Source organism: Scyliorhinus canicula, chromosome 16 (genome assembly GCF_902713615.1).
Source record: "Scyliorhinus canicula chromosome 16, sScyCan1.1, whole genome shotgun sequence".
Classification (NCBI taxonomy): domain Eukaryota; kingdom Metazoa; phylum Chordata; class Chondrichthyes; order Carcharhiniformes; family Scyliorhinidae; genus Scyliorhinus; species Scyliorhinus canicula.
In genome coordinates this window covers 135,149,879-135,174,520 of record NC_052161.1, presented here as the reverse complement: position 1 = coordinate 135,174,520, position 24,642 = coordinate 135,149,879, and the positions used below count along the sequence as shown (strand labels likewise).

The 24,642-nt window shown below is 46.3% G+C and overlaps 1 protein-coding gene across 5 annotated transcripts in view; it reads left to right on the top strand.

Annotated features, from left to right (window-relative positions):
• samd11 (sterile alpha motif domain containing 11) overlaps positions 1–24,642 on the top strand; it is a 287,378-nt gene that overhangs the window by 187,314 nt on the left and 75,422 nt on the right. For all 5 annotated transcript variants that reach the window (XM_038773648.1, XM_038773650.1, XM_038773651.1 and 2 more), the window contains one exon: positions 12,828–12,989. In XM_038773648.1, the coding sequence (XP_038629576.1) occupies positions 12,828–12,989 (162 nt within the window). The remainder of the gene's footprint in view (positions 1–12,827; positions 12,990–24,642) is intronic.

Sequence of the window (24,642 nt, the reverse complement as noted above, 5' to 3'; positions counted from 1 at the left end):
GTAATACATATAGTCTATTTTCTATGGGATTATTCAGTGTGCACAATGTATAGTCAACGTATAGTCAATCTCCTGTGGGATGTATGGAATATATGCAGCCCATGACATTTAGTGAGCTTGAAAGAACAGGAGTTGGAGCTTGCTGGAATGGTATCAGATGGAACTCTGCCTTAAGTCAGGCCAAATTCAAAGAGCGGGATAAAAAATGAGCCACGTCTATGGGGAGGAGAAAGGTCACCCACCAAAAAAGCAAAAGGCGGTCGGAAGGGAAGAAAAGATTTTGTTCAAACTGATGAAAGTGTGGATGTGTGGAAGGTGCCTGTCAGAAAGGTAAGAGGAAGAAAATGCCGCATGCGAACTGGAACAGCTTGGCCTATGGAATGAAATGCTAGGAACAGAGGCAAAATTAATGGCTAGCTTTTCACGAAGTTGGATGGAATTTATTTGGTAAACTTTTTAATGAGTGCGTTATCTGATTCATGTTACATTGGCTAATTAGTTACCTGGGTTGGAAATAAAAATGTTCCCAGGAATCCCTGAAAAAATTATTGTAGAGACGTAATTAATTTCAGTTGATTGGTTTTCCGAAGGATTTTCAGTGTCTGTTTTCCAAATCGGCAAGATGGTGTTATTGTTTGAGCTAATTAGAGAAGTGCGTCTTTTTCCACCCTGGCATAATATGCCATCGTTCAGATTTAATGTGTGATGCGTAAGAAAACAGGACTCTTAAATTACATACGGGTTGACCTCCCGTGGCATTGCTGATGGATGGAGTGGGGTCTGAAGCATGGCTACAATGTTAAACTTCCTAACCTGCTCTGGCTCTGGCTCAAGCTTCTCCTTCCACACAAGGAGTAGATATATTCTGAGATAGCGAGAGGCCAATTATTGATGTTTTTTTGTGTGGAGGTTTTGTGCGAGTGGCTGCTGCTTGGCTTCTCTTACCTGTTAGCTCTGGAAATTCTTTGAGCACCTCTGGACCTTTCTGCATATTTGTTCTGAAAGAGTTTCAATCCTGATTTGTTGGATATGTGTACAAGGCATGGCGTTTAGAGTGTGACAGATAAATTCAACAAATCGGGGAGATACAGAGCTCTGTGGCATTGCTCATCATGTGATACCTAAACATGCTGTCCAGTTCAAGGCAAACATGTTTAGAACATAGAACATAGAACAGTACAGCACAGAACAGGCCCTTCGGCCCTCGATGTTGTGCCGAGCAATGATCACCCTACTCAAACCCACGTATCCACCCTATACCCGTAACCCAACAACCCCCCCTTAACCTTACTTTTTGGGACACTACGGGCAATTTAGCATGGCCAATCCACCTAACCCGCACATCTTTGGACTGTGGGAGGAAACCGGAGCACCCGGAGGAAACCCACGCACACGCGGGGAGGATGTGCAGACTCCACACAGACAGTGACCCAGCCGGGAATCGAACGTGGGACCCTGGAGCTGTGAAGCATTGATGCTAACCACCATGCTACCGTGCTATGTTTGTTGCAGTCCATGGTTGGTTAACAATGCAAACATTCGTGCTTAGCAATGTAAAAGAGGCCAGACAGGGAGTTCAGCGTGCCTACGGTAGGGAAGAGAGGTCATGCAGCTGATTTTGATCAAGTGACCCTGATGGTCAAACGGGTGCACAGACAGGATTGGTGCTTGGCTGTAATGTCTCGTGATTGAATAGTTTCTCGAAACTAAGGCAAGATGCCGGGAGGTGTTTGGAATCCATTACCTATCCCCTAGCAAGGAAGCTGTGCCTTCAGCTAAGGATAGGAGAAGACTGGGGAAGAGAAGTAAAGAACGGTTGTAAGGCTTGTGCAGTTGTGGTGTAGATTTTGTTGTAGCAATGCGTTTTAGGTCCTTTTTCGACCATGTATCTTGTTGCCTCACCTCCTCCCCCATCTCTCTGAAGAAATGAATCACTCTGGATAATGGCTTCAAGGGTACTGGTTACATCCTGGTGTCCACAAACTTTGAGGTGATTAGTTGATTGTTCAGTGCCTGTTTGTTGACAGCACTCCCATCAATTGCTCCAGGATTAATGTGGCTTTTAATTACACCCTCGGGGGTTCGGCCAACCATTGATTCCATGCAAGGGGTGACACTTCTTCGCACTACACAGATGCTGTTATACTATCCACACCTTGAAGGTGGAGTGGCAGGTGGACAGGGTGGTGAAGAAGGCATTCAGCATGCTAGGTTTTATTGGCCAGAATATTGAATACAGGAGTTGGGGCGTCTTGTTGAAGTTGTACAAGACATTGATCAGACCACACATGGAATATTGTGTTCAGTTCCGGTCACCCTGTTATAGGAAGGATATTGTTAAACTAGAAAGAGTGCAGAAGAGATTAACGAGGATGCTACCAGGACTTGATGGTCTGAGTTATAAGGAGAGGCTGGATAGGCTGGGACTTTTATCCCTGGAGTGTAGGAGGCTTAGGGGAGATATTATTGAGGTCTATAAAATAATGAGGAGCATAGATAAGGTAGATAGTTGACATATTTTCCCAAAGTTAGAAGACTCTAGAACTAGTAGTAGTACAAAAGAGACCAGAGGGGAATTTGTTTTCACAGCGGGTGGTGAGCATCTGGAACGGGCTGCCAGAGGCAGTGGTAGAGCTGGCTACAATCTTTTCCTTTAAAAAGCAGTTAGATAGTTACATGGGCCGGCTGGGTATAGAGGGACGTGGGCCAAATGCGGGTAAGTGGGACTAGCTTAGTGATAGAAACTGGGCGGCATGGACAAGCTGGGCCGAAGGGCCTGTTTCCATGCTGCAAACATCTATGACTCTATGAGGGGCGTGTATTTGGCTTTTGGAAGCCAATGGCACAGCAGGGAGTCATTTGGACCATCACAGCGGTGTTGGCACTTTTCTGGAGCATTCCCTCGCCCAACCCCCTCTTTCAAAGATCTGCAAATCTTTATTTTTAAAATATGTAGCTGGGTCCCTTGAGACGTATTGGCCGGAGTTTTCTGGCCGTTGATGGAGGGATCTTCTGGTCACCCCCAGCTGCAGTGGCAGGGAGCGCAAACTATAGCATTGACAGGGTTCTGAGTGTATGTGTCCCTGGCCCTTTCAGGCATCGCAATCCACATCATAACTTGCATTGAAAACGGCTGATGAAAAGGTGGCTGTATGACGTTAAGGAGTTCAGATTGACCACTATTTAATTGAATGGTGGAACAAGCTCGAGGAGCTGAATGGCCTATTTTGAGTTCTCTCATGTTCCTATCTAAGGATATAATCTCACATCCACTCGGGCTGCGACTTTCCAGCTTCCAATGTTGGGAAAACCCGTTAACTCTTCAACGTTGAAGCTGTAAGACCGAGGAATGTGGAATGTGCGTGTGTGTTTTTAAAAGTAGACTTGAAGGGGATTCATGTCACTTTGACAAACATTGCGATGGGAGAATGAAGACAGATTTACAATATTCGGTTGGAGCGAAGAACCAGGTCAATATCTGTGTGTGGCCGGGGTCAGTGAGAGTCGGCTAAATCCAATATCAAGGATGGTTGTAAAGTGAAGGGGAGTTTATTTTCACAATAGCTTTTTTTCCATTGAGGTCACGGGCTGCTGCTTTTTGACGTCACACCTCCCACTTTTGGTCAGGAAGGTGGGACGATGTGGGTTGCAGGTGTCTGTCCAATCACTGGCAAGTCTTACTTTGCGATTGGAAAACAAGAGGCATGTGACTATTGGGTGGTTTGTGACGTGATTCTGTCGAATTCTGTCATATTAACCAACAAATGCACGATAAATACCAAATAAAAAAAACAACGGGCGCGATCTAACATTCACACTGCACCCAAAAAGGAACTCGCCTCTACGCAGCGTGGCTGATAGAAGTCGGGAGACCCGGCTCTCAGGATCTACCCGGCTCGCAAAACCTCGTGGGATCGAACGCATATTAGGGAGCAACAGCTAGTCTCACTTATAAATTCAGTGTACCCAATTATTTTTTCCAATTAAGGGGCAATTTAGCGTGGCCAATCCACCTAGCCTGCCCATCTTTTGGGTTGTAGGGATGAGACCCACGCAGACACGGGGGGAATGTGCAAACTCCACACGGACAGTGACCCGGGGCCGGGATGGAACCCGGAGCTAGTCGCACTCGAATATGCAGTTTCCCGGGGGTACCCGAGGCGTCGGGATCAATCCGCTTCGCTTTGGAGACTTCGGCTGAGTGCCGTTCAGCTCTGGTCTCCTCAATGGGGACTAGTCAGAACGGCACTCGTGGATGTCTCCCAGGAGATCGGATGCCCCCGGACTCATGCCCTTTGAGCAGGGTGGTACCCTGGTACTGCTCGTGCCACCTGGGTGTCAGCATGGCACCGCCAAGGTGCCCAGGTGGCACTGCCAGGATGTCAGTTGACGGTGCCAAGCTGGCTTTTTTCTGTGTGCTGGAGATCAGGCTGGGGATGCCCTGCGCGGGGTTTGGAGGGGTTGTGGGGGGGTGGGGAATGTGAAGATCCCATGGCACTATACGAAGAAGAGCAAAGAATTTTCCTCTTGGCCAATATTCATTTCTCTGCACCATTGCTATAAAAAAAATCAACTGGTCATCATCTCATTACTGTCTGTGGGAGGTGGTTGTGTGCAGATTGGCTGCCACATTTCCTACATACAACAGCGGCTGTACTTCAAAAGTACTTAATTTGTTGTAAATCACTGAGGAAAGTGTAAATATAAATAATCTTTATTGTCACAAGTAGGCTTACATTAACACTGCAATGAAGTTCCTGTGAAAAGCCCCTAGTCGGCACAATCCGGCGCCTGTTCGGGTACACGGAGGGAGAATTCAGAATTCTCAGCTGGTACGGGAATTGAACCCGTGCTGTTGGCCTTGTTCTGCATCACAAACCAGCTGTCTAGCCCACTGAGCTAAACCAGCCCTGATGATTTAGGATTCAATAGAAATGTAAATCCTATCTTTCTTTAAACATAGTGCTGCACCATCAGGGCCTATAATTGTGCAGACAATGTACCAACTGTAAGTGTCCAAACCTTTAGGTCTGCTGAATGTTTAGCTCCAATTTAATCTATCTTGTAATTATAAATACTAGAATGTTATCATGAAGCTGTTATGTACACTGATGGGTTACAACTGAGGGGCTGGTCTAGCACAGTGGGCTAAATAGCTGGTTTGCAATGCAGAACAATACCAGGAGCGCGGGTTCAATTCCTGTACCGGTCTCCCCGAACAGGTGCCAGAATGTGGCGACTGGGGGCTTTTCACGGTAACTTCATTGAAACCTACTTTGAAGACAATAAGTGATTATTATCTCAGGAATTGTGTTTGGGAATTTTGTACGCTGGAGTTAGGGGCCGCTTATCCAAGACTGTCTTTGACGTGCAATATTCGGAAAGCGCCCCCTTCAAATGTGGATTGGTGTGGAAAATGGAGAGTGTGGCAGAGTCTGTAATTACCGAGGGAGGGGAGATGGGACTGATCTGAGCTGGGTAGGTTTTGAGAGCTTTCTCATTTGGGTGGACTTAGATCTGGGTGGATCGGGGGCATTATTACACGGTAACGAGAAGGGCAGAAGCCTGAGCTGAAAGTATCACTGGCTGAGAACTTCAAATTACCAACCTTTGCCGTGGAATCTGCTCATTCATTTTGACACTGGTGCCATTGTGTACACACCTTGAAAGCTGCAACCAATCTCTGTGGCTCCCTATTTAGAACTGGTTTAACAAATATAACCCACTCCAAATGTTCCCAATGTTGTTTAAATGTCCTCTTCTGTGCCGCCTCAACCAAACCAGCTGTTTCAACATTTAAAGAAGGTTTCCAGTGAGAATTTGCAACGTCTTTCAATCTCGCAAGGATGCTGTCTCTGCGCATCAGCATTTTCTTTCAGTTTGTTGATCCATTTGGGACGGAAATGCATTTTCGTGCGCGCCAAAGTACGTTCTGATGATGGGAACTGGTGCTTGACACCACCAATCCAACTCCCAGACCCCTCGAAAGAGGTGAGAGTTGGAGGTGTTCTGCTCCAGGACAGTAGCAGGCAATCCAGGGTTAGATTCGGGCCTGTGGTGCACTGGTGAGGTGAGGCCTTCTGGTCTGGGGCTTCATTTGATGGGAGCACATGTAGAATTGTCTCTGTCGTGTTATAGCCCTATTTCTGGCCCACCTCTTGTCTAGCAGGACAACCCGCTCTAACTTTTCTTCAGTAAAGTGTCTGTATCGAATGTCAGAAGAGCACTTCTTTTTTTAAAAATAATTTTTATTAAGATTTTCACAAAATATAAACAACAACACAATATTAACAAAACAACCATGGTAAAAACCCAAGAGCAACAACCACCCCAACTACAAAAGCAGCTACAAAAACAAAAAAAAAGCAAACAACAAAAAGGAAAGAGATAACACCCGCCACATCCAACAAACCCATCTGCACAATTCTCCCCACCGAACCAACCCCCCCCCCCCCCCCCCCCCCCCCCCCGCCCCGGGTTGCTGCTGCTGCCGGCCTATTTCCTTACTGTTCCGCCAGGAAGTCCAGGAAAGGCTGCCACCGCCTAAAGAACTCCTGTACTGATCCCCTCAGGGCAGATTTCACCTTCTCCAATTTGATGAACCCCGCCAGATCATTGATCCAGGCCTCCACGCTTGGGGGCCTCGCATCCTTCCACTGAAGAAGAATCCTCCGCCGGGCTACTAGGGACGCAAAGGCCAGGACACCGGCCTCTTTCGCCTCCTGTACTCCCGGCCCCACTGCAACCCCAAGAATTGCGAGTCCCCGGCCTGGCTTGACCCTGGATCCCACCACCCTCAACACCGTCTTTGCTACCCCCTTCCAAAACTCCCCCAGCGCTGGGCACGCCCAAAACATATGGGCGTGGTTCGCTGGGCTCCCCGAGCACCTAGCACACCTGTCTTCGCCCCCGGAAAACCTACTCATCCTCGTCCCAGTCATGTGGGCCCTATGCAGCACCTTAAACTGTATGAGGCTAAGCCTCGCACAGGAAGAGGAGGAATTCACTCTCTCCAGGGCATCCGCCCACGTCCCCTCCTCAATCTCCTCACCTAGCTCCTCTTACCATTTACCCTTCAGTTCCTTCACCGAGGCCTCGTCTACCTCCTGCATTACCCGGTATATGTCCGAAATCCTCCCTCCTCCAACCCACACCCCCGAGAGCACCCTGTCCCGTACCCCACGTGGGGGCAACAAGGGGAACCTCTCCACCTGCCGCCTGGCAAACGCCCTAACCTGCATGTACCGAAACATGTTCCCCGGGGGGAGCCCAAACCTCCCCTCTAACTCCCTCAGGCTCGCGAACCTCCCCTCCACAAACAGGTCCCTCAACCTCCTAACCCCTACCCTGTGCCAGCCCAGAAATCCACCATCAATGCTCCCTGGAACAAGCCGATGGTTCCCCCGTATCGGGGCCTAGAAGAGCATTTCTTTAATACAGAAGTCTGAAATTTCTATCTTTCTGGCCTTTCTGAATTGTGCAGCGAATTATGTCCTGATGTTTGGCAATTAATGGATACATTCCTTTTTGTGTTACTAACCCAAACTTGTCAAAGCAGCTCCAATGAAACTTGCCATGTAAGACCAGTCAGAGAGGAGAGCATGATCTTGTCTGGTGCGATATAGACACCGGCTGTAAGAAATGAACGGACCGTACGCGAACCTCACCCCTGACTAATGCCACATTTTGTTTGGGTGTGATTAGAAAGTTTGGAATAATGCTGATAAGCACGTGAATTGATCACTTTGAATTTTTACAGTGGCTATCCAGTGTATCAGTGCTGTATCAACCTGTGGACTGGTGGTTGTGGTCTGATTACTTCACCATTGTGCTCATCCCAGCATTTTAATGGGGAGAATTACTCATCCAAATTTTCTAACTTAATTTAGTCTAATGACAAAGCTTAGGGAGAGCCAGGAGGGGAGAATGAACTTGCAGAACTGATTATGCATAAAGATCTTGTACTAATGGAATCTCTATTATCCTCTCAAATAGAAGGGAGCTTCCCTCCCCGGTAGAAATTGGCAGATAATTAAGAATGCCTAAATGGTGGTCCTTCATATCCTACTACAACAATGCCTTGGGTATTGGAGTTCAGACACACAGCGCAATGAAAACCGGTGTCCTTTTAGTCACCAAGAGTAGGTGAAATGCAGAAAGGGAGCCACTGAATGATTTTCAGACTGTATCCGATTTTTCTCCTTCTGTTCAGCCTCAAGGACCACTCCAGTGAGTGAACCCTTGCTCCCTTTGAACTGAAGTGTGACCAATATCTGATAATGTAGCTTTGTTGAATGTCAGACCCTGCTACCTGTGCAACTGTAATGTGCTCTGACACAAGCACGCTCCTGTTACTGGTGTGTGTGTGTGTGGGGAGGGGGGGGGGGGGGGGAAGGTGTGAGCACCCCACTTGTACAACCAGTTCAATTCTCCTGTCAACGTTTCCACCCTGACTGCCCAGCAGAGAATACGACCGTGAGTCTCTTTGTTATCTCCCAATAATGTGCCGTCGCAACCAATCTCAGGACTGTATCCAAGCCAGCTAGTCAAGCAGGAATCGCAACAGAGTTTTTCTTCATTGAGAGAGTTTTGTGACTTATTCAGTCTCACCGCTCTCCTCCCTCTCTAACCAGTGTCCCAGATATATCTTGCTTATCTATGCTCAATTAATACCCATCATCGGAATCTCTTGACCCTAACAACAAATCTTAACAATGAAATTTGCCGAGATATTAACACTTAGTACAGCAAGATGCTATTTCTAGCTCTGTGTAGTCCTCCTTAGACCATCCACTCCACACAATCAGCCTCCTCTGCGTAGTCAGTCCACAAACCTCCTTGAGTCTCCTGTCTTTGTTTGGAATGTGTGGCAATTTAGAAGATATTGTCAGGGTTCAATTTATCCATTCTAATCACAATATTTCAATGTTCTTCCCACCCCTCAATTCACGGAATCGCACAGAATCCTCACAGTGGAGAAGAAGGCCATTCGGTCTACTGAGTCTGTACTTGCTCTCTGAAAGAGCATTCTACCTAATCCCACTCTGCTACCCTATCCCCATAACCTTACACATTCTTCCTTTTCAGATATCAATCCAATCCCCTCTTGAGTACCTTGATCAAACCTGCCTCCACCACCCTCTCAGGAAGTTTGATCGAGACTCCAACCACCCTCTGAGTGAAACTATTTTTTTCCTCATGTCACTTTTACTCCTTTTACTCATCATTTTGAATCTGTGCCCTCTAGTTCCTGTCGCTGTCTTGAGTGGGAACAGTTTCTCACTATTTACCCTGTCCATACCCCTCAGGATCTTGATTACTTTTGTCAAATCTCCCCTCTGCCTTCTTTCTTCAAGGAAAACAATCCCAACCTCTCCAATCTATCTTAATACATGCAGTTGTTTATTCCATCCACCATGCATCAACTCATGTTTCAGGTGGAGAACTAAAAAGTGGGGGGGATGTGAAGCTACTGGTGAGTTGAGCTCGGTCAGGTTTTGCAGGGGGGCGGTGACCGACGACACCAGAAAACATTGTCTGCACCCCCTAATCAGTGATCCAAGACCATGAGAAATCAGCCCAGCTCTCACACAGGTCATTAAAAAAGAAAGCTTCTTCTGATATTAAGCAAGACGGATTTTAGATTTGTCACCAGATGAAATGGAAGCTGTGCAAACTCTTGACAGCTAATTGGGATGCTGAATAATTGGAGCGTAGGTAACGAGTGTTCCTGTGAAAAACACAAGGCTCTACATCTCTTCTGTTTATTTAATGATTCTTACTGTGACATTCAGCTGCGTGTCTTTCACATTCCCCGTAAAATATCTGTTTCCATCTTCGAGCATAACGGCCGTGTTCCTTCACTGAGAGACAGAGTTCGGGGCAACTGTTTATTAGAAGTCACATGTCGGTCCGTAATGCTGAAAGTGTTAAAGGCTTAAAAAACCAACGTCACGCTTGGGGGTTGGGGGGGGGGGGGGGGGGGGGGGGGGGGGGGGGGGGAATTATATTGAGGTGAGGCGTTTTTTTCGGAGCAGCATTAATGTTTCGGCCCCCAGCTGGCCCTGCTGGTTCATGGAGCAAAGTTATCGCTCAGTATGCTTTTGAGCTGAGGTCAGATCCCTGGGCATGGCATGTCCATTCCGTCACTGGCAATGGAGAACTGGGTAAAAACTATCGGGTTTACTAGCCCAGATGAGAATAATAAATCCTTGTGCTCTCGATAGCATGGTAGCATTGTGGATAGCACAATCGCTTCACAGCTCCAGGGTCCCAGGTTCGATTCCAGCTTGAGTCACTGTCTGTGCGGAGTCTGCACATCCTCCCCGTGTGTGCGTGGGTTTCCTCCGGGTGCTCCGGTTTCCTCCCACAGTCCAAAGATGTGCGGGTTAGGTGGATTGGCCATGCTAAATTGCCCTTAGTGTCCAAAATTGCCCTTAGTGTTGGGTGGGGTTACTGAGTTATGGGGATAGGGTGGAGGTGTTGACCTTGGGTAGGGGGTAGGGTGCTCTTTCCAAGAGCTGGTGCAGACTCGATGGGTCGAATGGCCTCCTTCTGCACTGTAAATTCTATGTATAAAGGCGTAAAAGTGTGATTGTTTTATTAAAACATCGTTGGGCAGGTCTGTCAGACCAAGTGCTCACACAACGTTATCAACCTCCGGTTAAGTGTTCCTTGCTCACTACTCACTACTTTGGTCCACATATCTCGCCCGGGTCTTGTCTACAGTGAAGATGGTGGGCAGGAAAGAATGTGTAAGGATTGCTATGTGGAACAAATACCAAATGTATGAGCGTGTCATCCTGAATTAAATAATCAATTACCCTAGCCGAACAGTGTAAAGAAAATCATTCTTCTCTGGCTCCTTCTAACAGTTGGTAGCTAATAACCTTTTTTGTTTCTTTTTACAAGTATGAAGTTACTGTGAAAAGCCCCTAGTCGCCACATTGCGGCGCTTGTTCGGGTAAGCTGGTACAGGAATTGAACCTACGCTGCTGGCCTTCTTCTGCATCACAAACCAGCTGTCTAGCCCACTGTGCTAAGCCAGCCCTAACCAGCTGCTAGCTGACAGGCAGCATCTTAAATACTTGACAGAAATGTAAAATCTTAGAATGCTACAGGAAGAGGCCATTCGGCCCCATGTTGCCGTGCTCGCTCTACGAGAGCAATCCAATTAGTCCCACTGCCCTGATTTTTCCTCATACACCAGCAAGTCTTTCTTATTCAAGCATAGATCTAATTCCACTGAATCTGCTTCACCCACCCCTTCAGGCAGTGTGTCCGGGGACATCATGGGCGAGATTATCTCACTGCATGCAAAAAATCCACCTCCCCATACAACAACGACGTATATTTATATTGTGCCTCTAACGTATAGGAACACCTCAAGGTGCTTCCCTGGAGTGTTGTAAAACAAGGTGTCACACCGAGTCACATAAGGAGACATTAGGTCAGATCACCAAAAGTTGGGCCAATGAGGAAGGTTTTAAAGAGTGTCTGAGAGGAAGAACTTGAGGTAGAGAGAGAATAACAGAGCTGGTGGCCTGGCTAACTGAAGACAGAGAAGTGTGAGGTCATGCATTTAGCGAGGTCAAACAATTATAGGGAGTACAAAATAAATGAGAATATACTAAGAGGGGTAGATGAAGTGAGGGATCTTGGCGTACAGGTGCACAGCTTAAAGGCAGCAGTTCAAGTAGAAAAGGTTGTTAAGCATATGGAATACTCTCCTTCATTGGCAGAGGTTTAGCATATAAAAGTAAGGATATAATGTTGGAATTGTGTGAAACGCTGGTGAGGCCGCAACTGGAATATTGTGTGTGGTTCTGGTCACCACATTACAGGAAGGATGTTATTTGCTCTGGAGAGAGTGCAGAGCAGGTTTACAAGAATGTTGCCAGGGCTAGAAAAGTGTAACAAAGAGGAGCGATATAGGGGCTGGTTTAGCACAGTGGGCTAGATAGCTGGCTTGTAATGCAGAACAATGTCAGCAGTGCAGGTTCAATTCCCGTACCGGCCTCCCCAAACAGGCACCGGAATGTCGCGACTAGGGTCTTTTCACAGTAACTTCATTGAAGCCTACTTGTGACAATAAGTGATTATTATATTATTAGTATTAGATTGGATAGGTTGGGGTGCTTTTTCTTGGAACAAAGGGGTGACTTAATTGAGGTGTATAAAATTATGAGGGGAAGAGATAGAATGGACAGGATAAAATAGTTTCCCTTGGTGGAAAGCCAGGGGGCATAGATTGAAGATACTGCAGAAGACGTAGAAGGGACATGAGGAAGGACCTTTTTTTAAACAGAGGATAGCGGGAGTCTGGAATTCGCTGTCCGAGTTGGTGGCGGAGCCTGGATCTGCACCTTAAGTGCTGTAAACTGCAGGGCTATGGACTGGGTGCAGGAAGGTGGGACGAGAAAGGGCACCTGGGTGTTCTCGGGCTGGAATGGATAAGATGCTGCCAAATGGCCTCCTGACGTGCTGTAACTTTTCAATGATTCTAAGGACTAATGATGGGGGCATTTAGGAGGCTAAACGTAGAGAAGCACAGACCCCTGTAGTGTTGTGGAATTGGAAGAGATTTCAGAGATGGGGGGGGGGGGGGGGGGGGGGGAATAAGGACATGGAGGGATTTGAAAAAATGTTATAACCAAGAGGTTTATTGAACGAGAGCCAATGAAGCTCAATGAAAACAAGGTGAAATGGGAACAAAGGGCCTGCTAAAAAGAAACTCCTCTTCAAATATTTACCCACCTCAGGCATGATTGTTTTTTTTTGCAAAAATACTTAAATGTTCTACCTTTTCTGTTTTCCCTTTCATCAAGAAAAGTGTCACACTCCCTTAATCGAGGATCAGGTTATTCAGATGACACCTGAAGAACACTACAGGCGAATGATGTCCGCGTTGAATGAACATGGCACCTATGAGGAGCAGCAGCAGCGACTGTACCAACTTGCCAACAGTATGGGAGTCCCAACCCATGGAGGTAAAGAGAACTTGCTGCTGGATGTTGTCTGATTTCTGGCCAATAGCAAATTCTGATATCTGTGTCTGGCTTGGTGTTTATGCAACTTGGTTAGAAGTCCCTGAAACGAGTGCCATGGTCTCCATGTTACAAGAAGGATTTAAAGGCACCCAGGAAAGTCTGAAAGTGATTTACAAAACCTATAGCACAACCCGGAGGTCACAATCCTCCTGGCATGGTCGCACAGTGGTTAGCACTGCTGCCTCACAGCATCCCGGGTTAGATTCTGACCTTGTGTTGCACTTTCTCCGTGTGCCTGCGTGGGTTTCCTCCGGGTGCTCCGGTTTCCTCCTACAGTCCAAAAATATGCAGATTAGCCGGATTGGCCGTGCTAAATTGCCCCGAAGTGTCCAAAGATCCGCAGGTTAGGGATGATGGAGGTTGGCTACGTATGGTGCTCTTTCACAGCGGCGGTACAGACTCGATGGGCCAAATGGCCTCCATCCGCACTGTAGTGATCTAGGATCTAAGAAAGACGGAACAGGTTGGGGCTCTTTTTTTCTCAAGAATACTCAAAGGTGAGCTAATAAAGGTTATTGACATTCTGAAAAAAGGTTTGACAAGGTGGGTGGAGAGATAATGCTTACCATTTGTGGGGGAATCAAAAACTAGGGACCATAAGTATAAAATAGTCACTGATACGGAATTCAGGAGAAATTTGTTTGCCCAGAGAGTGGTTAGAATGTGGAGCTTCCTACCGGATGGAGCAGTTGAGGTGGGCGGTACAGATGCCTTGAAGGGGAAGTCCGATATGAGGGGGAAAGGAATAGAAAATTATACTGATCGATGAAGAGGTGTGGGAGTAGGCTCATGTGGAGCATAATACCAGTGTTGATCAGATGGGCCAAATGGCCTTTTGCTACACTGTTAGCTATACGTCCTGACACTGCCTCCTATTATTGGGCATGAATAAACCAGACAGTTTTCCTGGTGTATGCATCATCAGCAAAATTGATGAGCTTTCACAACTCCAGTTAGACAGTCGGGTCGAACAGAACAATCAAGTTAGGCAGAGTTCAGGCTGTATTTCTCTATATCTAACAAAGGGGCTGGACTAACCTCAGCAACGAGGCCCGTATACCCTTTGTGCCCTTTAGATAGGCTGACCGCATCTTGCCTGAACATGTGACTTGTGTTTCGCCAGCTGGTACATCTCAGGCGGGTTATTAGAACAGCTCCAGGAACGTTTTGTGGTGGCTTATGAGTTTGCAAAATGCCATTAACTTGGACAAAATGGACAATGTAGATGGTTATAAATATATAGGAACTCCCTTCTTATCAGCACTGTGGGTGTACCGATACCACAGGGACTGAAGCACGTCCATAAGGCAGCTCACTCCCCCCTTCTCAAGGGCAATTAGGGAGGAACAATAAACGTTGGCCCAGCCAGTGAAAGCTGAAATCCTGAAAATGAATTTTTTAAAAACGTATTTTTTTCACATTCCTGTTTTTTTTCATAAGTTTAACTGTACAACCGGTGGCACGGTGATGCAATGGTTAGCACTGCTGCCTCACGGCGCCGTGGACCCGGGTTCAGTCCCGGCCCTGGGTCACTGTGTGGAGTTTGCACATTCTCCCCGTGTTTGCATGGTTTTCACCCCCACAACCCAAAGATGTGCAGGGTAGGTGGATTGGCCACACTAAATTGCCCCTTAATTGGAAAAAAAAAGAATTGGGTACTCTAAATTTATCAAAAATGAATAACTGTAAAACTATCTCTTCTAGTACATGTTTTCCTTTGTAAACTGATCTTCCAATGTCCATTCGATTTATTCAACAGGGATATTTTTACGGTATGTATTATTCTGTGTGTCGGTGTTGACCTTAGCCGGGATTTGCACCAATGATAGAGACACATGACTCTTTTCCGTTATCAAATTCTTGATCAGCGAGACTGAATGACTATTTTATTTTGGTGCTGGGATGATCTCCTTTGCTTGCTGCTGGCTATTAGAGCGGGAATATTTTTCTCTCTCCCCATTTAAAGTCTATAATGGTACAAAGTAATTTTTCTTAGTACTGGCAAAGACAGGGCGTTGTTTGTCAGTACTACCATCTGAGCTGAGAATTATATTTATAAAACCCTACCTGCGACAGTGGCAGTATATTGAAGAAAAGTTGTGTTCATTGGATTTATTTTAGGATTTTCTTTTTGAAGTCTGCTGAAATACAGGACGTGTAGGTCAGCGAAACAAGACTGCAAATTTAACCTTGTTATTAGGCAAGAGCTGTGAGCGGATTTTTGGCCCCCTTTTATTGCTAATTGCTCTACCTGGATGGAGGTCTATCGCTGAATCAGCTTTACTTTTCGCTCCGTAGTCAGGGCATCAAAACACAGGATTGCAGTAAGACGCGGGAACAGTAGCATCTAGTGAGAAGGGCAGAGCGACTGAAAAGAGAGAAGATTTGATGTTTTTTAACACCATTAGGCACAAACACACAGAACGATATCTACTTGATTCATACTCACCCCCTCGGCCCTCTTTAGCAAGAGATTCGCACGGTAAAGACTGAGCTATTACAGAGTTGTGCCATCACCAGTTGATGTCCTGTGTTGTTGCCTCTGATCAAATAAAAATAGATTTTGTCTGCTTGTCTCATACTGTCAATCCTTTATTTCCCTCTCACCTATGTGGTTTACCCTTATTCAGTTTCTTTCCTCTCTCTCTTTCTTTACCACCCTCTTCCTACCCATCTCCCCTACTTTACCCTAACTCTCCGTTACTCTTTGCATCTCGCCATCGACATTAGAGCCCAGAAAAGGCTATTTTGACTGTTGTGCTTGTATTAATTGGAGCAGGAAAATGCCTTCTCTTCTTGTCTTTGACATTCTTTTGTCTTTGACACTCTTTGTCTCAATCTCTTTCGGTCAGTCACTCCATCAGTCTCTCTATGGGGGTCAACTTTGGTAAAGATGGAAAACATAGACTATCCTTTATACACTTGGGGGTTGTGCAATGGGTGGCCGAATATTTAGTGCCTGTTTTGCACACCTGTTGAAGTTGAATTTCATCCCCCTGCAGCCTAATCAATATTCATACGTTGTGATTCTCCCTCTCTCTCTCCCCCCTCTCTCTCTCTCTTCTCCCCCTTTCTCCCTTTCAATCTCTCACTCTTCCCTCTCCCTCTCTCTCTCTCTTTCACTCTCACTCTCCCCCTCTCTCTCTCTATTTGTCTCTCTCTCCCTCTCTCTCTGCCCCCTCTAACTCTCTCTCTTCCCCCTCCCTGTATGTATCCCTCTCCATTTCTTTCTCTGCGTCTTGCTCTTTCTTTCTCTGATCTCTGTCTGTTTCTCTGTATCCCTCATTCTCTATTCCTTCCCACTCCTCTCCCACGGACAGCGAGAGGTAAACTTGTGACTTAAATCCGCCGAGATGAGGAAATGATCTCAAATGGTCGTGGGTCACTGCCTGTGTGGGGTTCTCCCCGTGTGTGCGTGGGTTTCCTCCGGGTAGCCTGGTTTCCTCCCACAGTCCAAAGATGTGCAGATTAGGTGCATTGGCCATGCTAAATTACCCTTAGTGTCCAAAACAAAAAGGTTGGGTGGGGTTGCTGGGTTATGGGGATACGGTGGAGGTGTGGGCTTGCGTAGGGTGCTCTTTCCAAGGGTTGGTGCAGACTCGATGGGCCAAATGGCCTCCTTCTGCACTGTAAATTCTATGATTCTATGGGAAGTTCTGAAATACCTGTTGTTGTATTGATTTGTGCAGTAGGTATTACTCCATTATACACAAGTTTCCTTTCAGGCTATAGAAGGATCAATAATTGGCTGGACTTTCAACTTTAGGCTTGCTATATTAAACCTTTGCCTCAATAGCAGGAAAGTTGGGAGTGTGCGGTTTGGAGGGGGTGGACTGTCCAAACAATTACTCCTGTAATTTACAGCAAAATCTCAAGATGCGTATGAAGAACCAATTTACCGCAAATTATTGCCACGAGAGATCCCAGCCCCAGATTTAGTGCTCTTTTTTTTTGATTCTGATCCCCATCTGACCTGCAGCTCCCAGGCCGCGACCTCCTTTAGGACAGTGATTGCTTCCCACCTTCGACGTTCCGCTAGTTCCCTGAAGCTGTCACCTCTAACCCCAGAGCAGCTTCTGCTACACCGGTGGCAACATTCCTACTCGAGCAGAGGGGTTCTGAAATGTTGCATCGCTTCAGGAAGGATTCATAAGTCAATAGAATGTCTTCTGTATATTTCTGGGGTTTTTTTTTGGTAAGCTTTCACTGGATTGCAGCGAGGAGAACAAGCAACCCTGTTCTCTGGTGTCTACCAGAACTGCTCCTTATCCAATAACAAGGAGGCCCATGACATTGGTCAGCTGCATAATTTGCAGTTGATAGATGATATCCGTTTTCTCTATTTCCATTCTGATTACTTGTTCCTATACTCTTTGTCGGCTTGTCCTTCCATATCTGTTCCTATCTGCCCCCTCCACTAGTCCCACCAATATTGTTCCCCACCAGCTCTTCAAAATTGAGTTTAGTAACGTGTGTCTCTCGTTGTTGATGCCCTGTGTGACCCGGTGCCAAATTGGATTTTGTGTCAGATTTTGTTCACTGACGCTTCTGTGAAGTGCCCGCAGTGTTTTACTCTGCTAAAGGCCCTGTATAAATACAAGTTGTAGCCTATTTTCGAGTTGGAGAGCCAGGGAAGCGAGTCGTGAATTTAAAATCGGGAAATGAGAGTCAGGAAAGGGATGAAAGAAATTTCTAAGCGCAGAGTTTCCTTATTCTTTGATGGGATGTGGGCATCGCTGGCTGGGACAGCATTTGTTGCCCATCCCTAATTGCCCTTGAACCGAATGGCTCGCCCGGCCGTTTCAGAGGGGGGCAGTTAGGAGTCAACCACATTGCTGTGGGTCGGGAGTCTCATGTAGGCCAGGCCGGGTAAGGACGGCAGATTTCCTTCCCTGAAGGACATTAGTGAACCAGATAGTTTTCTACGACAATCAATAATGGTTTCATGGTCACCATGACTGAAACTAGCTTTATAATCCCAGATGTATTAATTGAATTAGAATTCCACCAGCTGCTTTGGTCGGATTTGAACCTGTGTGTGTGTCCAGAGCATTAACCCCCAGAGTTTTGTTGCAACATGCCACAGGGAATGGTTGAGGCCATCGCGCTGGGTGCATTATAAAGGGCCTCATTACCCTTGCGTTGGGGAGGGGAAAATTGGGTATCTCGCAATCTGCGCTGGCAGAGTTGGAGCTGCTTGGAAACTTCACTCTGTCCCGAAGCTTGCCTCGCAACTTCAGATTGGACAAAGTAATGCCTCCCGTTCTGGTATCTCTCTCTCTCTCGGTCTCCATTACAGTGGTGGCTGCTAATTTACAGCCAGGTCCTTTACCCTATACACCATTTGTACTGAACCAGGGTAGCAAGGGAAATCTTTCAATTTCATCCCCAGATAGTTTCAGTAATAAATGTGTACAAAATACAGAAGTAACCACAACAGAGGTGGTGTCTCTATATTCCTGTGGGAAATGCACCACGTGATTTGCGACTGAATCCTACAGACAAACTCCGGTTTTGATATCCAATCTGCCGGCAATTAGCTGATATCAAACTGGCTGGCAGTAGGAGAGTGACAATTAGACTCGGTGACCCTGGGCTGTGGATGCAAAAAAAGAAATTGCACCTGATTAATGTGCAGTGACCCTGGCTGTGTGTGTGTGTGTGTGTATAAATGTCATGGAAGAGTAGAATTGGATGCAAGTGTGAGTCCCCTCTAGTCCGGCATCCTGCCCCTGCTTGCACTCGGAGTGGCCACTTGAGCGGGTGGCAGCTGTGATAATGTTCGGCATGTTGTATTAACATTTCCAGGAGGGGGGAGTGGAGCTTGTTGGAAGTAACTGAATCCTTGGAGTGACAGCCAGGGAGCCACCTAATTAAAGGGTTCAGCTGACGGCAAGCTGTGATGATGAAACATGGGCAATTTATTTTTGCCACAAAGATGCCCCCACGTTGAGAGCTCGCCGAGGTGACTTGTACATGCTTAACCGCAGACCCAATCCGAGACAGCCCAGGAGGGGACACACGCACACAACCAGCGGATGTCTTTCCTCTGACGCCACATGACACTTTGTCTATAAAGTCAAACTGCACAGACATTCATTTAAAAAAAAACATTTTTATTAATAGTGCCATTAATAAGGTGCAGTATACCCTGACTAATGGTGTACAGGGTATCTCAAAAGGTTGGCTCCCGCCGAGACTGTGCTTATTGCATTTGGGAGAATGTCAGTCAAATTCTGCGAGAGCTGCAGCTCCCGATCTGACAGGGGTGATGAATTGATTTGTGTAAGTTGTCATTTCTGGCTGTGCGCAGACAGATCTACGCTGCAGGTATTTGTGCTTCTCAAAAAGAGGGATCTGCGTCTCCTATCAAAACCCATCCACCCAAAAATGGGGGGGGGGGGGGGGGGGGGGGGGGACAGACTAGTTCAGCAACAGATAGCTCTGATTTCACAATTCTGCTTTTAGTGAATCGAAAGCACCGCACTCAGGAAAGTGCGTGTGCAAGGAAAAATCAAAAATTCAACGCAATTTAAAATGCTGGGCCTGTCGTTCTGTTACACGGGGGGTGCTCTTGATTTTCTTGGGCTTTCAGTGCTTTGATTTGGAATTCGTTCCAAGTGTTGCCTTGGTTCGTCTGCCACTACCCTTGCCCCTGAGATGGAAGGTCGGTGGCACACTCCAGGTTTCCAATGAATAATCTCCAGCGCCATGCTGAGGGAACATCATAATGGCCCATTGAGTCCATGCTGACTCTCTGTCGAGCAATCCAGTCAGTTCCATGTCCCCGTTCTAACTTGAGAAAATCTATTTCCCTAAGGCCCCATCCAATTTCTTTTCAAAATCACTGATCATCTCCTCTTCACCACGCTTGGAGGCAGAGTTCCAGCTCGTTGCTATTTGCTGAGTCAAAAACACTGTTCTCACATTTTTCTCCCCTCCCCCCCCATCCCCTGAATCTCTTTCCCAAAGCCCCCTAACCCTTGTACAGCCAACTAATCAGAGCAGCTTTTGCCTACCTTATCTAAACATGTCATAATCTTCTGCTACCTGTGCCACATCTCCCCATCACCTTCCCTACTCCAAGGGGAACAAACTCGGGTTGTCCAATCTTGTAGCTAAATCGCTCCAAACGTGGAATCGTGTCAGTAAATCTCCTTCCCTTCCGTCTCCAGGACCCCTCGCATTCTTCCCAAATGTGGTGACCAGAACTGGACGTGACACTCCAGTTGTGTGACCTAACCGGAGCTTTCAAGAGGGTTCAGCATAACTTTCCCCGCTTTTGCACTCAATACCTCTATCTGCGAGGCGCAAGCTCCGATTTGCTTGGTGAACTGCTCTCTCTTTCTCTCTCTCGGCTGACTTAAGATGCGCTGAATGTTGCAACTTTGTGGGTTTTTTTTTTAAAAAGGGCAAAAGTGACCAGGAAACCAATTATTTTCAAATCAAAATAGAATTTATCATCATTTATCTGTTGCAATTTTGTTGCCGAGCTCTTCTCTTTTCTGAACCTGTCGACAGCGATGTCAATGTGTCAATCAGCATGATTCCACATGTCACCGTGCAGCTGGGTTTATTCTTTATGTATCCCTGATAGACGCATCAGGGGTTTGCACAAGGCTAAGATCGATGCAACCGCTCATAATTGGCTGCCAGCCAGGCTACTAAATTATAAATACCATGGCAACGTGAAAAAAAAGAAAACCCTACTACTTAGATAATTAATTGACTGAAGTAAATAATGAAACATTTTAAATTTTGTCCCTGTTTCCTCCATAAATATATGCAGCGCGCACCTCAAAACAATTGGAGAAACTGAGAAATATGAATTTTATACAAGTTAATTTAGTGTCAGCGGTGTTCAGGTGAGTGGACCTCAGGGCAAGATAAATAGACGTCCTCTATTAACAGAAAGACCATAAGACCATAGGACATAGGAGCAGAATTAGGCCACTCGGCCCATCGAGTCTGCTGCGCCATTCAATCATGACTGAAATTTTCTCATCCCCATTCTCCTGCCTTCTCCCATAACCCCTGATCCCCTTATTAATCAGGAACCTATCTATCTCTGTCTTAAAGACACTCAATGATTTGGCCTCCACAGCCTTCTGCGGCAAAGAGTTCCACAGATTCACCACCCTCTGGCTGAAGAAATTCCTCCTCATCTCTGTTTTAAAGGATCGTCCCTTTAGCCTGAGATGGTGTCCTCTGCTTCTAGTTTTTCCTACAAGTGGAAACATTTTCTCCACGCCCACTCTATCCAGGCCTCGCAGAATCCTGTAAGTTTCAATAAGGTCCCCTCTCATCCTTCTAAACTCCAACGAGTACAGACCCAGAGTCCTCAAATGTTCCTCATACAACAAGTTCTTCATTCCAGAAAGCCAATCATTTTTGCTGTTCTACTGGCGATGACTCTTTTCTGCAACTAGCTCCATACCCCCTGGCAAACTCTGAACTTTGCTCTTGCTTTAGTTGCTGGTCCTGACTTCCAAACCGAATCTGAGCCTCTCAAGTTGCAGAATAAACTTAAAATGCACAGTGTTTACAGATAGGAAAAAAATACATCGCATGTGGAATTAATCCTGTGAGCGCGCATAATCTGTTCAAGGGAACCAGCAGATAAACGGTGAGAGGCTCTTCATTTTCACCGGGTTAGCCTTCTGAAAAAGTCCGGGGGGGGTGGGGGGGGGGGGGGGGGGGGGGGGGAGAACTGTCGGACAGGGTCCAATTGAGAAATCCGGAAAGATTGTATATTAGGCAATCGGCAAATCAGAATTTATTTTTTACAGGAATTAGTTTGAAAGTTTTGATTGACTTGGGAGTTTTTAAAAAAAATTGCACGTTTTTTCACAGCTTTGACCCGATATAAATATATAGGTTAAACAACAAACTGCATATATTCTTTCTTGCATTATTCTTTCAAGGGATGTGTGTCGTAGGCAAGGCCAACATTTTTTGCCCATCCCAATCTCTACTGTCAGAGGGCGTCAACCACATTGCTAGGGATCTACACCCACAAGTAGGCCAGACCAAGTTAGGCTGGCAGATTTCCATCCCTAAAGAACATTAGTGAAGCAGATGTTTTTTTTTTACAATGATCGATGATATTTTCCACCATTACTGAGACTAGCTTTAGAATTCCAGATTAATGAATTGAATTTAAATTCTACCAGCTATCATGGTGAGATTTAAACCATGTCCCTCTTAGCTTGGGCCTTGGGATTACAGTCCAGCGATGTTACCACCATGCCACTGTAGCGCCCAAGGTAATTCACAGGAGCTTTATCAAACAACATTTGACACCAAGGACTGAAGGACACATTGGGATAGGTGATCAAAGGCTTAGTCAAAGAGGTAGAGTTGAAGGAACATCTTAAAGGAAGAGATTCGGAATGAGAGATGGAAAGGTTTGAGAAGTTGCAGGACCTAGGCGGCTGATGACGTAACCTTCAAAGGTAGAGCAATGGGAAGGAAGAAGTGTCAAGATTTGGAAGAGTGAAGAGATCTTGGAGCGCTGTAGAGGGTTAGAAAGATAGAGAGGGATGAGGACGTGGAAGAGTTCAAAAATCAATATATCGTCCGGAACAGTAGCCACTATAGGCCACAGAATGGGGGGAATGGACGAATGGGAATTGGCATGAATTAGGGCGGGGCAGCAGAGTTTTGGATGAGCTCATGTTTCTGGAGAGTGCATGATGGGAGGCTGCCCAGGTTAGGTTGAAGCTAGAGGTTAAAAAAAAAGTGAATATTTAATAATGTAAATGAGCACCCCAGAGAGGGTGGGGGGAACAATTGTGAGTTGGGGGCAAACAAGTGAGAGACAAGAGCAGTCGCAAAGAAGGCCTGAAGAATCCTCTCGAGGGTGAATGAAGAAGCAGCTGAGGAACATACAAACAAGGAGCGGGGGAGGGGGGGGGGGGGGGGGCATTCAAGACCCCTCAGGATCTTGTATGTTTCAATCAATTAAGGAGTTTGGCGCTTTCCCGCAAATTACCAGTGCTCCCAGCTGAGGGAAGGAGGGGACTCTGATTGCGAAACACTGCCCCCCAGAAGTGAAGGTTCAATATTCCAAACTGTTGCAGCCCACTCACGACCCTGCTCATCACATCAATTTCATTCAAAGAAAAATCCATCCTGTTGCCTCGGGCAAAGTGTACGCGTGTCGTAAGCCAAAAGTTTTAGTTTACTGGCCGGTTAAGTTTAATTTACTTTTATCGTTTTAGCGAGTCGGACCATAAGGATTTTGTAAATCTAATATAAAATAAAAGCAGCTAATGGAAAATCATTACAGGGCAAATTCTGGTGGTAAACCCATTACTAACACTCCTATTTCCTTGAAAGTTTGCATTGATTTTTTTTATCCACAGTAAAAAAAAAATTGCTTTGACATGAATACAAATATCTGTTGGTTGATATTTCTCCCAGAGTTCAGCAACTGCATCCAAACTGTTACCCAGAATGACCAAAATAAATGAACCTTCTGCTTTGGTGCATCGTGTCTGTGAGTCCTAATGATGAGGCTTTTTGACATAGTAAATAAGAAAAATCTGTTTCCACTGGCAGCTTGGTATGGCAACTGCTTGGCCCAAGATCGCAAGAAATTGCAAGTGTGCAGTGAACTCAGCCCAACGCATCACACAAGCTTGCCACCCCCACATTGATTCTGTCTATACCTCCCGCTGCCTCAGGAAGGCAGTCAGCATTGTCAGAGACCCCTCCCACCCAGGCTTTGCCTTCTTCCAGACCCTTCCATCAGGCAGAAGGTACAGAAGTCTGAGGACCAGACATACATCCAGACATAGGAACAGCTTCTTCCCCACAGCTACTAGACTCCTCAACGGCTCCCCCTCGGACTGATCTGTTCCCTGTAAGAACACTATTCATGACTCCCTCTGCTGTTCTTGCTCATGCATTTTCTTCCTTTGGCCCCTTGTTCCGCACTGTAACCAATCACTGTTTCTGGATGTACCATTTGTCAATGTTCTCTGTCGCTTATTCTTTTTGCCTACCATGTACATACTGTGTACGTTCCCTTGGCTGCAGAAAAATACTTTTCACTGTACTTCGGCACTTGTGACAATAAATCAAATCAAATCAGAAGGGTCAATAACTTGAGCACGTGGATTTAAAGTCATTGCCCAAAGTTTCCGAGGTGAGATGCGAACATTTGAGCACGGTGTGTTGTTAGGGTCTGGAATGGGCTTCCTGAAAGGGTGTTTGGAAGCAGATTGAATAGTAATTTTCAAAGGGGGAAATTGGATATATATTTGAAGGGAAGAAAATTGCTCCAGGAAAGCAGTAGAGAGTGAGATGAATAGGGCAGCTCAAGCACGGTGGGCTGAGCTTTCTCCTAAGTACTGGGACTCTGGTAATTCGGGCACATATATGTTATGACCCCTTCGGGGGCCAAGGACTGTGCTCTATATGATTCCCCCTTACACAGCTCAGTATGGGCTCGCCTGGTAATTGAGGGCGGGGTTTCCCCTGAACAAGATGGACCCTCTCTGTATAAAAGCCTGACCTGGGTGTAGGTCAGGGAGGACGACCTTTCGGGGAGAGCTGTTGTAGTTTTGTTATTTGTGTGTACCGTAAC